The 14,896-nt window shown below is 41.0% G+C and overlaps 1 protein-coding gene across 2 annotated transcripts in view; it reads right to left on the bottom strand.

The window, feature by feature from the left end:
• The window catches only part of LOC130276309 (uncharacterized), a 73,320-nt gene extending 64,507 nt beyond the window's left edge, over positions 1 to 8,813 (bottom strand). The window contains exons 1-2 of one of the 2 annotated variants that reach the window (XM_056525492.1): positions 8,448 to 8,813; positions 2,901 to 3,035 (exon numbers count right to left, since the gene is read on the bottom strand). In XM_056525492.1, coding sequence (XP_056381467.1) covers positions 2,901 to 3,035; positions 8,448 to 8,738 — 426 coding nt within the window. In that variant the 5' untranslated portion in view covers positions 8,739 to 8,813. Of the gene's footprint in view, positions 1 to 2,900; positions 3,036 to 4,430; positions 4,873 to 8,447 lie in introns of those variants that run through there. The other variant, XM_056525493.1, reaches the window with a different exon arrangement.
• Positions 8,814 to 14,896: the final 6,083 nt, after the last annotated feature.

The following is a 14,896-nucleotide window of genomic DNA, read 5'->3' as shown; positions in this document are numbered from 1 at the left end:
TAAATGCGACATGCCCCCCAAAAACTATTTCAGCTAAATTTGCTTTCCAAAAGTCAAATGTGACTCCTTCTGTTCTGAGCATTGTAGTGCACCAGCAGAGCACTTGACATCCAAACATGGGGTATTACCATACTCAGAAGAGATGGGGTTACAAATTTTGGGGGGCATTTTCTCCTATTACTCCTTGTAAAAATTAAAAATTTGGTTAAAACTAGCATTTTAGTGAAAGAAAAACTTTAACGAAAAGTCGTCAAACACCTGTGGGGTGTTGAGGCTCACTGTATCCCTTGTTACATTCCTTGAGGGGTATAGTTTCCAAAACAGTATTTTTTTTTTTTTTTTGCTGTTCTGGCACCATAGGGGCTTCTTAACCCCTTCACGACCACGGACGTAAATGTACGTCCTGGCTTGGCGGGACTTCCCGCACCAGGACGTACATTTACGTCCTATGTATGACCGCAAGCATCGGAACGGTGCTCGCGTCATACACGGCAGGTTCCAGGTTCCGGCTGCTAGCTGTAATGTTAATGATCCCGTACGGTGAATGGTGTAAACGTAAAAAATAAAAAAAAAAGTCCAAAAATGCTGCTTTTTAAAAAAAATTTATAAAAAATGATCTAAAAGTTTTATATATGCAAATGTGGTATCTAAAAAATGAGCCCTAATACCGCCCTATATACGGAAAAATGAAAAAGTTATAGGTGGTCAAAATAGGGCAATTTCAGATTACTGATTTTGTACAAAAAGTTTTAGATTTTTTTTAAGCGGTGCAAAAATATAAAAGTATCTAGCCATGGGTATCATTTTAATCATATTGACCCACAGAATAAAGAACATCATTTTTACTGTAAATTGTACAGTGTGAAAACGAACCCCTCCAAAATTTGCAAAATTTTGGTTTTCATTAAAATTTCCTCCCTGAAAATTTTTTTTTGGGGTTCGCCGTACATTTTATGGTAAAATGAGAGGTTTCATTACAAAGTACAATTGGACACGCAAAAAACAAGGTATTTCCTTACTCGAGAGAAATTGGGTTACACATTTTAGGAAGATTTCTCTCCTTTTACCCCTTGTAACAATTCAAAAATTGGGTCTACAAGAACATGCCAGTGTAAAAAATTTTGATTTTGAATTTTCTCCTTCAATTTTCTGCTATTCCAGTGAAACACCTAAAGGGTTAACAAACCTTTGGAATGTCATTTTGAATACTTTGAGGGGTGCAGTTTTTATAATGGGGTCATTTATGGTGTCTTTCTAATAAGAAGGCCCTTCAAATGTTCTTCGGAACGGGTCCCTGAAAAATTTCAATTTAGAAAATTTTGTGAAAAATTGGAAAATTGCTGCTATACTTTGAAGCCCTCTGATGTCTTCCAAAAGTAAAAACATGTCAACTTTATGATGCCAACATAAAGTAGACATATTGTATATGTGAATCAATATATAATTCATTTGGAATATTCATTTTCCTTACAAGCAGAGAGCTTCAAAATTTTAAAAAAATGCTACATTTTTTTTTTTTTCATCAAATTTTGGAATTTTTCACCAAGAAATGATATCGACAAAATTTTACCACTAACATAAAGTAGAATATGCCATGAAAAAACAATCTCCGAATCAGAATGAAAGGTAAAAAAGTGACAGTGGTCACATGTGCACAAAATGACCGGGTCCTACACTGAAAATTGTCTGGGTCCTAAAGGGGTTAAAGGGATACTCCGGTGGAAAACTTTTTTTTTTTAAATCAACTGGTGCCAGAAAGTTAAACAGATTTGTAAATTACTTCTATTAAAAAATCTTAGTCCTTCCAGTACTTATTAGCTGCTGAATATTACAGAGGAAATTATTTTCTTTTTGGAACACAGTGCTCTCTGCTGGATCATGAGCACAGTGCGCTCTGCTGACATCTCTGTCCATTTTAGGAACTGACCAGAGCAGCATATGTTTGCTATAGGGTTTTCTCCTACTCTGGACAGTTCTTAAAATGGACAGAGATGTCAGCAGAGAGCACTGTGCTCGTGATGTCAGCAGAGAGCTCTGTGTTCCAAAAAGAAAATTATTTCTTCTGTAGTATACAGCAGCTAATAAGTACTGGAAGGATTACAATTTTTAAATAGAAGTAATTTACAAATCTGTTTAACTTTCTGGCACCAGTTGATTTAAAAAAAATAAGTTTTCCACCGGAGTACCCCTTTAAGTCTTCTGAAATAATGACCACTAAATCCCTTTCCTCAGATTATCACAGTCTATATTCTGTCCTTGGGCTTTTAGGTCCCAGGTGCATTATCTTGCACTTATTCACATGAAATTTTAGTTGCTCGAGTTCTGACCATCCTTCTAGTTTACCCAAATCCTTTTCCAAATTCTTTAATGGGGTAGACATGGAGGTTGGTGTCTTACCTGGAGTGCCGTCTTTCATCCTTTTACTTTGTTGTATCTTCCTGCCTTGGTCAAGCATTGAGGTCTGGCACCCACCTACCTCATAAGGTTTATCGCTGTGCGCTATCCATACCTGTATATTTTAACTGTACCTTTGGTTTAGGCCTGTTGGGTGTTTTTAACATTGCCCGTACAGCCCCCTACATATTGAACACCACAAATGTTACGGCCATACAGTGATGAAATATTACCTCCATACTGCTACTAAACACTCTATACAAAGAAAGGTATTACCAATGATATCACTACATAGTGCCTAAATAATACCTCCCCATCATGACTGCTATCATTACCACTACAGAAGAGAGCCCAGCGCAGGACTGTTTTCTTAATTTTGCTCCCGCTAGATTTCTGACCATTACTGCCAGCTTCCGCAAAGTGTGTGTTCTACTCCCACCCATTTTTGGAAACATTTTGTTACAGCTTTTAAAAATAGAAATATTTACAATATATCAAGCACTAACCTCAAAATCCCCAACTCCATCCACCCTTATAAAGAGCCAAACTTCACTGCGGTTTCCTGGCCTTCTGGCCACACGAGTGATGATAAAACTTTTTTCAACCTCCGAGAAGGCTGTGAAGTAAACAGAATCTATAGCCTGTAAGAGAAAGAAAACTATACAGTAGTAGTTAGAATAAACCCATAGTGGCAGTATTATAGTAGTTATATACACTCACTGATAAAATAAAATAATGTATCTAGATAGAATTGTCAGAGTGCTGCAAAACTTGGCATGCAGTTATGTCTCAGACAGACATGTAAATAATTACTGGTATGATCTGATTAAACACTGGGTCTTGCTACGAGAAGTTGTAAAAGTGTATCCCGATACCCTATTAAAAGGCTCTCAGATACTACTTTAGGGAAGTGTTCTTCTCAGAGAGAGATTGATTACTGCTAAAGTACATTTTTCCCAGTTGACAGACTTTGAAAATGGGCACTTTTTTGGACTGAGAGCAGGATGGTCATTTTAATGAATTGCCTGCCGTCTAGGCTGTTCTGACCAAGCTGTTAGAAGGTGTTGGAAGCAGTAGTTACATCAAGGCTCACATACATGACAAACAGGCTCTGGCCAGTCCAGACAGACCACTAGTAGAGAAAATAGTTTGATCCACCGACAAACACAAGCAGCTCAGAGCTTCCCTGTCCACCATCCAGACACAGGTTGCACCTTCATTACACATCACTGCATCTGCATGGACCATTTCAATGACCTTAGCAGATGGGACTTTGATGCCACGGTGCCCATTAAGTGTCTTGCCACTGATAGACAACCATCAATTGTCTTAGTATATTGTGGAAAAGAAACCTGGACTACTATAGACTGGAACTGTATCATTTTAATATAGGTTCAGTCTTAAAGCGGTCAGGTTACAGTATGGAGTCCTCATGGTGAGCACTTTAATCCTGCCTTTGCTGTGGAACGACAGATTGCCCTAACTATTGGTGTAATGATCTGGAAACCGTTGCATATGACAGTCTGTCACTCCAAGTAGTGATACGAGGGACACTAACAGCTTAGTGATATGTGCAGGACATCCTTTGGCCACATGAAGTGGGTTCCAACAGACATTTCTCAGCAGAATAATGCTCGCCCACACACAGCAATAGTTTCACAGAAATGTCTTTGCCAGATTGCAACACTTCCTTGGCCTGCACAGTCAGATGTATCATCAATCAAGTATTTATGGGACTTTTTAAGACGCCAGATTTAGAAACCTATGAGTGTGCAGGCCCTGGCCCAGCTGCAACATCTGTTGGCATGTGTGCCGCAAGATACCAAATGGAATCATACTCAACCGTATCTCATTTTGTATCCAGGCGTGCACAGTTTTTGACTCAATAAACTTTCCCCAATAATCCTTTTACACTAATATTGTAATCACTTGCATATATCATCATTAAATTCACACATATACAGTTTCAAGTAAGGACTAACCCAAAGTGAATGGGATCAAAGGTGCATAAATATGCAGCAGAAATTTGAGCATACCTTCAGTCAGCGTTGCAGCAAGCTGATTGGTGTGTTGCAGAGTGACTGTTGACTGCTGTCCCCCAAAACAAAAAAACTGTCTTGTTATATTCATCTGTGCTGTCACCTCCCTGTTCTGTGATTGTCAACCTGGTTGTCACTCCATTATTACCCACTTGTCTTCTACAAAAAACATAACATTTTATCTGTGGTACATGTGTTGACACACAAAATATCACACCGTCTATTTTCACTGCAGAAGGCATATGAGGAGATAGCCTCGTACATAGAGACTGTTAGTGAGGATGATGAGGACCCTCCATAATTCCAGTTGTCATCCTATACCACCACATCTAGAAACTGTAATGTTCCCTCAAAAAAGCATCGCAGAACATCACTTCTGTGGCCTTATATCAGTCAACCAAGTAAATTATATACTCCAACTCCCTAGGTTTACTGGAAACATAGGGGGAGATTTATCAAAACCTGTGCAGAGGCAAAGTTGCCCAGTTGCCCATAGCAACCAATCAGCTTACTTCTTACATTCTTAACAAGACATATGAAAAATGAAAGAAGAAATCTGATTGGTTGCTATGGGCAACTGGGCAACTTTGCCTCGGCACAAGTTTTGATAAATCTCCCCCAAAGGGATACAGTTCCCAACTGAATGCCTGGAGAAAAAGGACTTTTTTTTAGGTTCTCTTCTTCGGACCAACTGGTAGAGTACTTGGTGAAGCAGACTAACATCTATGTACACCAATTTATTTTGAAGCATCCCAACTCTGTCTATGCTCAGCCCAACAGGTGGATCCTTGTAACTCTGTCAGAGATGGCAAAAATCTGGGGCATTGTACTGAGCATGGGGCTAGTAAAGAAACCGACCATTATGGCCTACTGTAGTACAGATTTCATGTACCACACCCCAATGTTCTGTATGGCCATGAGTAAGACCCGTTTTGAAATAATCCAGCAGTTTCTTCACTACTACAATAATGGCCAGTACATAACCATAAATTAACCATACATCATGACAGCCTCTATAGGATTTACCCCTGAGAGACCATTTCAGTGGCACATTTGAACAGGCATATACCCCAGACAAGAACATTGCCACCGATGAGTCCCTGGTATACTTCTAAGGGATGATTCACTTTTACCAGCATCTGCCAAACAGGGAAAGTTATGGCATAAAGATGTACAAATTATACAAGAGTACACCTTTAGGTTCCCTGTACATGAAGGGAATAGCGCCCCCAGACCTAAGTTAGGTCAAAATGCTTACTATCGCTCTTTGAGGGGTGCAGATTGTAAAAAGGGTTAACTTTTCTGGGGTTTCCACTATTTTTATATTTCTAGGCTTCTGTAATGAAGGCACAATGCAGTTGATATAGATCTTAATTTTGGCTTTGTGCTATGTCTCTCACAGATGTCTGATCGCAGGGGTCCCGCCCCTTGGGACCCCTGTAATTTGTCATTCAGCATAACCTTTGCGAGCTCTCCGCAGCACTGGAGGCTCCGAGCGGCCGTCACGCCCCCTCCCATAGACTTGCATTGAGGGGGCGTGACGGCCACTCGGAGTGACGTCACACTGGGGCGGAGTCGTGGCGTCACAATACTCCGACCCCGTGGTCATCACGCTGCACACTCGGAGCCTCCAACGCTGCGGAGAGCTCGCAAAGGTGGGTGCTGAATGACAGATTACAGGGGTTGCGGGGGTCTCCAGATTGCGGGGGTCTCCAGCGGCAGGATCCCCACAATCAGAGATCTTATCCCCTATCCTTTGGATAGGGGATAAGATGTATTAGGGCCAGAGTACCCCTTTAATGCAATAGACCAGTGTTTTCTAACCAGGATGCCTCCAGCTGTGGCAAACCTACAATTCACTGCAGAATGATCTCCCTCCCACCCAGCGGTCGCTCCCCCCATTGAAGTCATCAACTGACTAGTAATGTAATGTCTTAGGCCACACTGCAACCTGGGAAAACCTACAACAGTAATTTTGTATGCTGCTAAAAATAAACATTGGGCCAAAAATCACAGAAGAATTGTGAGACCACCATGAAACACAAGTACAGACACTAAATTATGAACTACACTTACTTTACAGCCCCTGTGGCATAGTCAAATAGAAAAAATCCTGGAATACCCCTTTAATGTCAATATATTCTGCACTTTTGTGTGAAAAACACCAAAATTCCATGAAAACTTGGAAAAGTTAGCATTTTTCTGAATTCCAAGTTATCTACTTGCAAGAAAGATAGTTTTTTTTGACCCTTTATTTGTTTCACAAAAGTCAAAACAAAGTGAAAGTGAAATTAATTTTTTTTCTTGCCATTAAATGCTATTTTATCTCCTTATTGTGATGTGTTTAGAAATATCCCATATGTGTCCCCAGTACTCTACATAACTTATACACAGGCCTCCCACATGAGGGAGCACCGTGTGGATTTTGGGTGTCTCTTCTATTTAGAATATTTTGGAGCCTCAAGATGCAGAGGCCTTGGGGTCCCAAATCAAGATGCAGAGGCCTTGGGGTCCCAAAATATTTTTGTGATGCAAACTGATGTTTTCATTGGCAACATTTTGAGGTACAGGTGACACTCTGATCGCTTTTTATTAAAACTTTTATGAGGCTTTATGAATGAATAAATCAGTTCTGCCATTGTTTTTTATTACATTTTTAACTGTCATTCTCCATGCAATATAAATGACATGTTATCTTTTTTGCGGTTTGGTACGATTATGGGATGCCAAATGTAGATATTTTTTTATGGTTTATTACATTTATAAAAAAAAAAAAAAAAAATTGTAGCTCTTTATTTTATACGAAATTTTTTTTTGTTTTACCAAAACATAGCTGTGCGAGGGCTTGTAAGTAAATTGTGAGCACATTTTGACTGAGGCAGCATTACTAAAAAGCAGTAATTTTGGTTTATTTATTTATTTCCGTGCCAGAAACATCTGGCACGGAAATTCCGCCATGTGCACAGCGCAGCAGAATCTAATTCTAATTAATACAATGGGACTCTGCTGCTCTGGAATCTCTGTCGAAATTCCAATACAAAATTCCACACAGAAATTCCAGACGTGTTAACATGGCCTAAAACTGACAGGCATAAGAGATCAGACTCTTCCTCAGGCAGAGCCTGATCGGCTTCTGAAGCCAGGTAACCAGGGGCCATTTGGAGGTTTCTGGTTGCCATGACTACCATCAGGATCCAACGATCTCATCGCAGAGTCCTGCTGGAGAACAGAGGAAGCTCCCCCCTCTGTCATCCCGATCGATGCTACGGTCACACTGACTGCAGCATTGACAGGGTTAAGTGGCAGGATCAGAACACTGCTCCACTCCTGACAGTTGCGGCAGGTGCACAAAAAAATGCTGCAGCTGGCTACCACCGCTAATCCCTACCCATGATCTTCAATGGACAGCGCCCTGATTGTTAATATACATGTCCATTTGCCGCAAGGCACCACTAAAATGGGCATGTATATATGTTAATTTAAGGGTAGGAGTTGATAACTAATGCATTTGGCATGACCTTTTCTTTTACATGTAGAGAATTTCAAATCTAGAAAAATGCTAATGGTAATTTTTCACAATATTTTGGAGCTTCTCACAAAAACTGCTACACATGTCAACAACAATTTAACACTAATATAAAGTACAATATGTCACAAAAACAATCTCAGACTTACATTGATTAGTAAAAGCAATCCAAAGTTATTACCACATAAAGAGACACATCAGATTTGAAAAATGGGGCTTGGCCAAGGTCAAAACAACCCAGCATCATTAAAGGGTAATTAACACAACAAAAGGAAGGTGGCAGCACCCCATCCCAAAATTATTTCAGTGTGTAAGAGTAAATAATGTTGGAGATAGATATGAGATTGATAGGTAGAGTGTAGAGCATAGCAGTACAGCAGGTGCCACCTTCATCTAATGTAAGATAGAATAGATATGGATAAATATGAGATTGAAACGTAAAGTGTAGAACGTGGCAGCATAGTAATATCAGAATTACAGATACTTACATAAGGATTGTCAACTAGCTTTTGTGGAGCTTCCAGGTCACGTGTGGACAATTGATGAGAAACACATTTACTGTCTGACTTATTCACTCCACACATCTCTTGATCCCGCAGAGCTCCATACGAGGTGGTTTTCTTTGGTAAATAACGTATTAGCATCAGGTAGATGAACCTCTTGATGCAGAACAATGGTCCTGGTGCTGGGTACTTTTCTGAAGGGGCACAAGGCGCCCTGTTTAAATACCATTTTGTCAGGAAAAGAAATGCGAAGAAGAGCAGAAGTATAATGGCCATATCCTTTACCTGGTGTCAAAGACACTGCAAACTAACTGAACTCTGCTCATAAACTGCAGCTCCCACAACCCTCAATCCCAGCACAATTCTTCTATATATGGAAGTCTTCCTGTACAGGATTCTAAAGTGCAATGTTTTTCTATGAAAAGCAAAGTGAAAGCACTGATAAGAGTTACTCACATGTTACCAGCCAGGACATGACACAGAGGCACCACCAGAAAGGACACTGCTCATCAAATACATCTCTGCACTTACTTATTATTAATGTGGTGGTGAACAAAGGACTTCTCTCCTTTGGAGTTTAACCCCTTAACCCCTTAAGGACCCGGGCTTTTTCCGTTTTTTCATTTTACATTTTTCCTCCTTAACTTTTAAAAATCATAACTCTTTAAAATTTTCACCTAAAATTCTATATGATGGCTTATTTTTTGCGTCACTTATTCTACTTTGTAATGACATTAGTCATTTTACCCAAAAATCTACGGTGAAACAGGGACAAAATCAATGTGCGACAAAATTGATGAAAAAACACTATTATGTAAGTTTTGGGGGCTTCCGTTTTTACGCAGTACATTTTTCGGCAAAAATTACACAAAAATTACTTATCTTTATTCTGTAGGTCCATACGGTTAAAATGATACCCTACTTGTATAGGTTTGATTTTGTATCACTTCAGAAAAAAATCATAACTACATGCAGGAAAATTTATATGTTTAAAATGTTCTGATCAGACTTTTTTATTCACTTTTTTGTGGTATAAAAAGTTATCAAAAATGCGCTATTTTGGACTTTGGAATTTTTTTTGCGCATACGCCATTGAACATGCGGTTTAAAAAGCGGTATATTTTTATAATTCGGACATTTCCGCATGCGGCGATACCACATGTTTATTTTTATTTAAACAGTTTTTTTTTTTATTCTTGGAAATTCCGGGTGATTCAAACTTTTATTAGGGGAAGGGATAATAGAAAGGGTTAATGATTTTTTTTACACTTTTCTTATGCAATATTATAGCTCCTATAGGGGGGGCAATAACATTGCATTAACTGATCTTTAACACTGATTGATGCATCTCCATAGGAATGGATCAATCAGTGTTTTTGGCGATTGATTGCTCAAGTCTGGATTCAGTGATCGGACAGCGCAGGAGAAGGTAAGAAGACCTGCTCCTGTGCTACAGCTGTTCGGGATGCCCGATTATGCCGCAGCGATCCCAAACAGCTCCCTGAGCTAGCCGGGCACTTTCATTGAAAATTGAAATTGCACAAAATTTACAGGGACATTTACAATATTGAAGTGGTGTAAAGCCAATGATAAATGTCCCCCAATTAGTCCTTTCTTGAATGGTGCAAGCTCTTGTCAGTGGGATCCTCTCTCCCATGCAGTGTAAGCTCTAATGGTCAGTGGGGTCCTCTCTCTTGTACAGTGTAAGCTCTTATGAACGGGGGTCCTCTTCGCTGTAGAGTGTAAGCTATTATGGCCAGCTAGGTCCTCTCTTCTGTAAAGTGTAAAGCTCCTATGATCAGCGAGGTCCTGTCTTCTGTAAAGTATAGGCTGTTATGGTCAGCAAGGTCCTCTGTCCCGTAGATTGTAAACTCTTATGGTCAGCGGAGTCCACTTTCCTGTAGAGTGTAAGCTCCTATGATCAGCAAGGTCCTCTCTTCTGAAAAGCATAGGCCGGTTTGGTCAGCAGGGTCCTCCCTGCTGTAGAGTGTAAGCTCTTGTGGTCAGTGGGGCACATAGTATGTAGGGTTTAAAAAAGTTCATCAACTGAAAGAAGTTGTCTGGTGAAATATAACTTATCCCCTATCCAAAGGATAGGGGATAAGTTATAGATTGTGGGGGGGGGGGGCTGTCCAAGCGCTGGGACCCCCCAGGATCTCCTGCACGGGGTCCCGGCAGTCGGATGGAAGGGGGCCCCTTCATGTACACCATAAAGCTACATAGAAGGGGTGTGCTAGCCACGGCTTCCTACGGGGTACAGACATCATCCCCATGCAGGAGATCACGGGGATCCCAGCACTCGGACCCCCCGTGATCTATAACTTATTCCCTATCCTTGAATAGGGGATAAGTTATTTTTCACGAGATTACTCTTTTAAAACTACTGTGTTGATCCAGAAGAAGGAAAAAGAAAAAAACCATGAGGCTGATTGCCAGTTGCTCCATGACATGAGGAAAAATTCCTTCCTGACTTAACAAATCTTTGGTCCAGTGTTCTAGCTACATAAATCTAGTATCCATAACTTGTATAACATTTTTCTAGAAAAACATCCAGGCCCACCTTAAACTGGTTTATTGAGTCAGACATCACAACATTATGTGTCAGAGAGTTTCATAGTGTCTCTGCTCTTACAGTAAAGAATCTCTGTCTGTAATGATGGTGAAACCTTCTTTCCTCTAGATGTAGAGGATGCTTCTTGTCATGGTTATCGGCCTAGGTATTAAAAGATCACTAGAAAGATCTCTGTACTATCCATTCATATATTTGCACATTGTGACCAAATCACCCCTTAGATGTATTTTCTTAAAACTAAATATCCCCAAGCTTGATAACCTGTCTTGGTCCTGTAATCCTCCCATACCATTAACTATCTGTGTCGTCTTCCTCTGCACCCTCTACAGTTCAGTCATGTCCTTTTTATATGCAGGTGCCCAAAATTTAACTCAATGCTCCATGTGTGGTTTGACTAGTGACTTGGCAGCAACTGCCTGGCACTGATCACTAAAGTTTCGTTTACTGTCCACCAGTACGACCCAAAGGGCATAACATTTTATCCACATTAAAGTCCCATGCCTACAAGTACAAAAAAACTTACCCCCTATCCAATAAGTTTTATATCGCGGTGGGGGGGCGGGGGGGGGGGGTCCAACCGCTGTGCCCCCCCCCCACAATCTCCTGTAAGAAGCCTCGGCTCTCCCCCAGAGCGAGGGTCACCATGCCCCCTCCATATATCTCTGTGGGAGAGACGTTCTTCTATCTTCGGCTCTCTCAAAGAGATCACCTTACCCAGTTTAGTGTCACCTGCAAATATTAAAAGTTCTACTCTGTAATCCCTCTACAAGGTCGTTAATAAACATATTGAAAAGAAGTGGACCGAGTACTGACTGATGTGGTACCCCACTTGTAACTGTCACCCAACCAGAGTAAGTTCCATTGATACCCACCCTCTGCTTCCTATAACTAGGCCAGTTGCTAATCCATTTACATATATCCTCCTCTAGTCCCAGTATCCTCATTTTATGTACTAAACTTTTCTGTGGCACGGTTTCAAATGCCTTAGAAAAGTCGAGATATACAACATCCACATCCCCTATCCAATCTATAACTATTCTCCTCATAGAAGCTGATGAGATTACTCTGCCAGGACCGATCCTGCATAAACCCATGTTGGTGCTGTGTTAAAAGGATGTTTTTATTAAGATACTCAAGAATAGCATCTCTTAAAAATGCTCAAAAATATTACTCAAAACAGATGCTAAGCTTACAGATCTATCAATTCCAGGATCCCATTTTTACCCCTTTTTTAATATTGGTACCACATTTGCTAAGCCACAGTCATGTGGAACAATCCCTTTTTATTATAGAGTTCAAGGGATAGAAAAACAGACCTTGATCTAGGCGCCCAGGTGTATAAACACTGCCTACTATTGCAAATTAGGATATTTCTTTACTAAGGGAGCCTTCCCGAGTTATTGCTCCACATATATGATGTATAATACTTGTATAACTATACACTACATTTATGTTCAATGTGCCATGTAACTTTGACCTTTTACCTTGCCACCATCTTGGATTGTACTAACAACCATATAAAAAGCCCACATGTTCAGTATATTGTATGCACTTTTTAATCTGATGAAGGGGTTGCTATACCCCGAAACTTATTATTGTTTTTACCTTGTTTTATTTTAATTAATAAACAAGAAATGTTATCCACATCCTCTTCTGGTTGTAATTGGACACCTGGGCGCCCAGATCAAAGTCTGTTTTTCTCTCCCTTGAACTCCACTTCAGGATCTCCTCTGGTTTTCTCCTGTGACCTTGGGCCTGCACAGGAACATATACACCTCTAATTGAGGCTACTTGCGTATTTATTATATGCTCAAGGTGAGCGGCCATCTTATAGAGTCTCCGACTCCCTTCCCCACCTGCTGATTTATTTAAGGGTAACGCACAGGGTGCCTTTCCTGGGCCTTCTTTTTTCATTCTATTTTTATACAGGTTTTTATTATAGAATCTTCAAATAAGGAATAAGGGTCTGTCTAGCATGGTACTTAATTCCTTCAAAACTCTGGGATGGATGACATCTGGGCCTGGTGATTTGTGTGTTTTAATGTTGATAAGGCGGCGCTACACTTTTTGTTGGGTTAAATAGGTGAGATTTGCTTAACCCCTTAAGGACGGAGCCCATTTTCACCTCTAGGACGAAGCCCTTTTTTGAACATCTGACCACTGTCACTTTAACCCCTTAAGGACGCAGGACGTAAATGTACGTCCTGGTGAGGTGGTACTTAACGCACCAGGACGTACATTTACGCCCTAAGCATAACCGCGGGCATCGGAGCGATGCCCGTGTCATGCGCGGCTGATCCCGGCTGCTGATCGCAGCCAGGGACCCGCCGGCAATGGCCGACGCCCGCGATCTCGCGGGCGTCCGCCATTAACCCCTCAGGTGCCGGGATCAATACAGGAGTTCGCGATTTAAATGAACGATCGGATCGCCCGCAGCGCTGCTGCGGGGATCCGATCATTCATAACGCCGCACGGAGGTCCCCTCACCTTCCTCCGTGCGGCTCCCGGCGTCTCCTGCTCTGGTCTGTGATCGAGCAGACCAGAGCAGGAGATGACCGATAATACTGATCTGTTCTATGTCCTATACATAGAACAGATCAGTATTAGCAATCATGGTATTGCTATGAATAGTCCCCTATGGGGACTATTCAAGTGTAAAAAAAAATGTAAAAAAATGTAAAAGTAAAAGTAAAAAAAAAGTGAAAAATCCCCTCCCCCAATAAAAAAGTAAAACGTCCGTTTTTTCCTATTTTTCCCCCAAAAAGCGTAAAAAACTTTTTTTATAGACATATTTGGTATCGCCGCGTGCGTAAATGTCCGAACTATCCTACTTTTTTAATACATTTTATTAAAAAAAAATTATAAAAAGTGTATTAAAAGTTTTTTATATGCAAATGTGGTATCAAAAAAAAGTACAGATCATGGCGCAAAAAATGAGCCCCCATACCGCCACTTATACGGAAAAATAAAAAAGTTAGAGGTCATCAAAATAAAGGGATTATAAACATACTAATTTGGTTAAAAAGTTTGTGATTTTTTTTAAGCGCAACAATAATATAAAAGTATATAATAATGGGTATCATTTTAATCGTATTGACCCTAAGAATAAAGAACACATGTCATTTTTACCATAAATTGTACGGCGTGAAAACAAAACCATCCAAAATTAGCAAAATTGCGTTTTTCGTTTTAATTTCCCCACAAAAATAGTGTTTTTTGGTTGCGCCATACATTTTATGATATAATGAGTGATGTCATTACAAAGGACAACTGGTCACGCAAAAAACAAGCCCTCATACTAGTCTGTGGATGAAAATATAAAAGAGTTATGATTTTTAGAAGGCGAGGAGGAAAAAATGAAAACGTAAAAATTAAATTGTCTGAGTCCTTAAAGGAGTAGTCCAGTGGTGATTCAGTGGTGAGCAACTTATCCCCTATCCTAAGGATAGGGGATAAGTTGCAGATCGCGGGGGGTCCGACCGCTGGGGCCCCCTGCGATCTCCTGTACGGAGCCCCGACAGCCCGCTGGAAGGGGGCGTGTCGACCTCCGCACGAGGCGGCGGCCGACACGCCCCCTCAATACAACTCTATGGCAGAGCCGAAGCGCTGCCTTCGGCAATCTCCGGCTCTGCCATAGAGATGTATTGAGGGGGCGTGTCGGCCGCCGCCTCGTGCGGGGGTCGACACCCGCTATCTCGGCGGAGAGCCGGGGCCCCGTACAGAGAGATCGCAGGGGGCCCCAGCGGTCGGACCCCCCGCGATCTCAAACTTATCCCCTATCCTTAGGATAGGGGATAAGTTTTTCACCACTGGACTACCCCTTTAAGGCCAAAATGGGCTGAGTCCTTAAGGGGTTAAACAT

This window comes from Hyla sarda, chromosome 6 (genome assembly GCF_029499605.1).
Source record: "Hyla sarda isolate aHylSar1 chromosome 6, aHylSar1.hap1, whole genome shotgun sequence".
Classification (NCBI taxonomy): Eukaryota; Metazoa; Chordata; class Amphibia; order Anura; family Hylidae; genus Hyla; species Hyla sarda.
The sequence above is the reverse complement of the archived record's forward strand: the minus strand, read 5'-3'. Positions and strand labels throughout refer to the sequence as shown.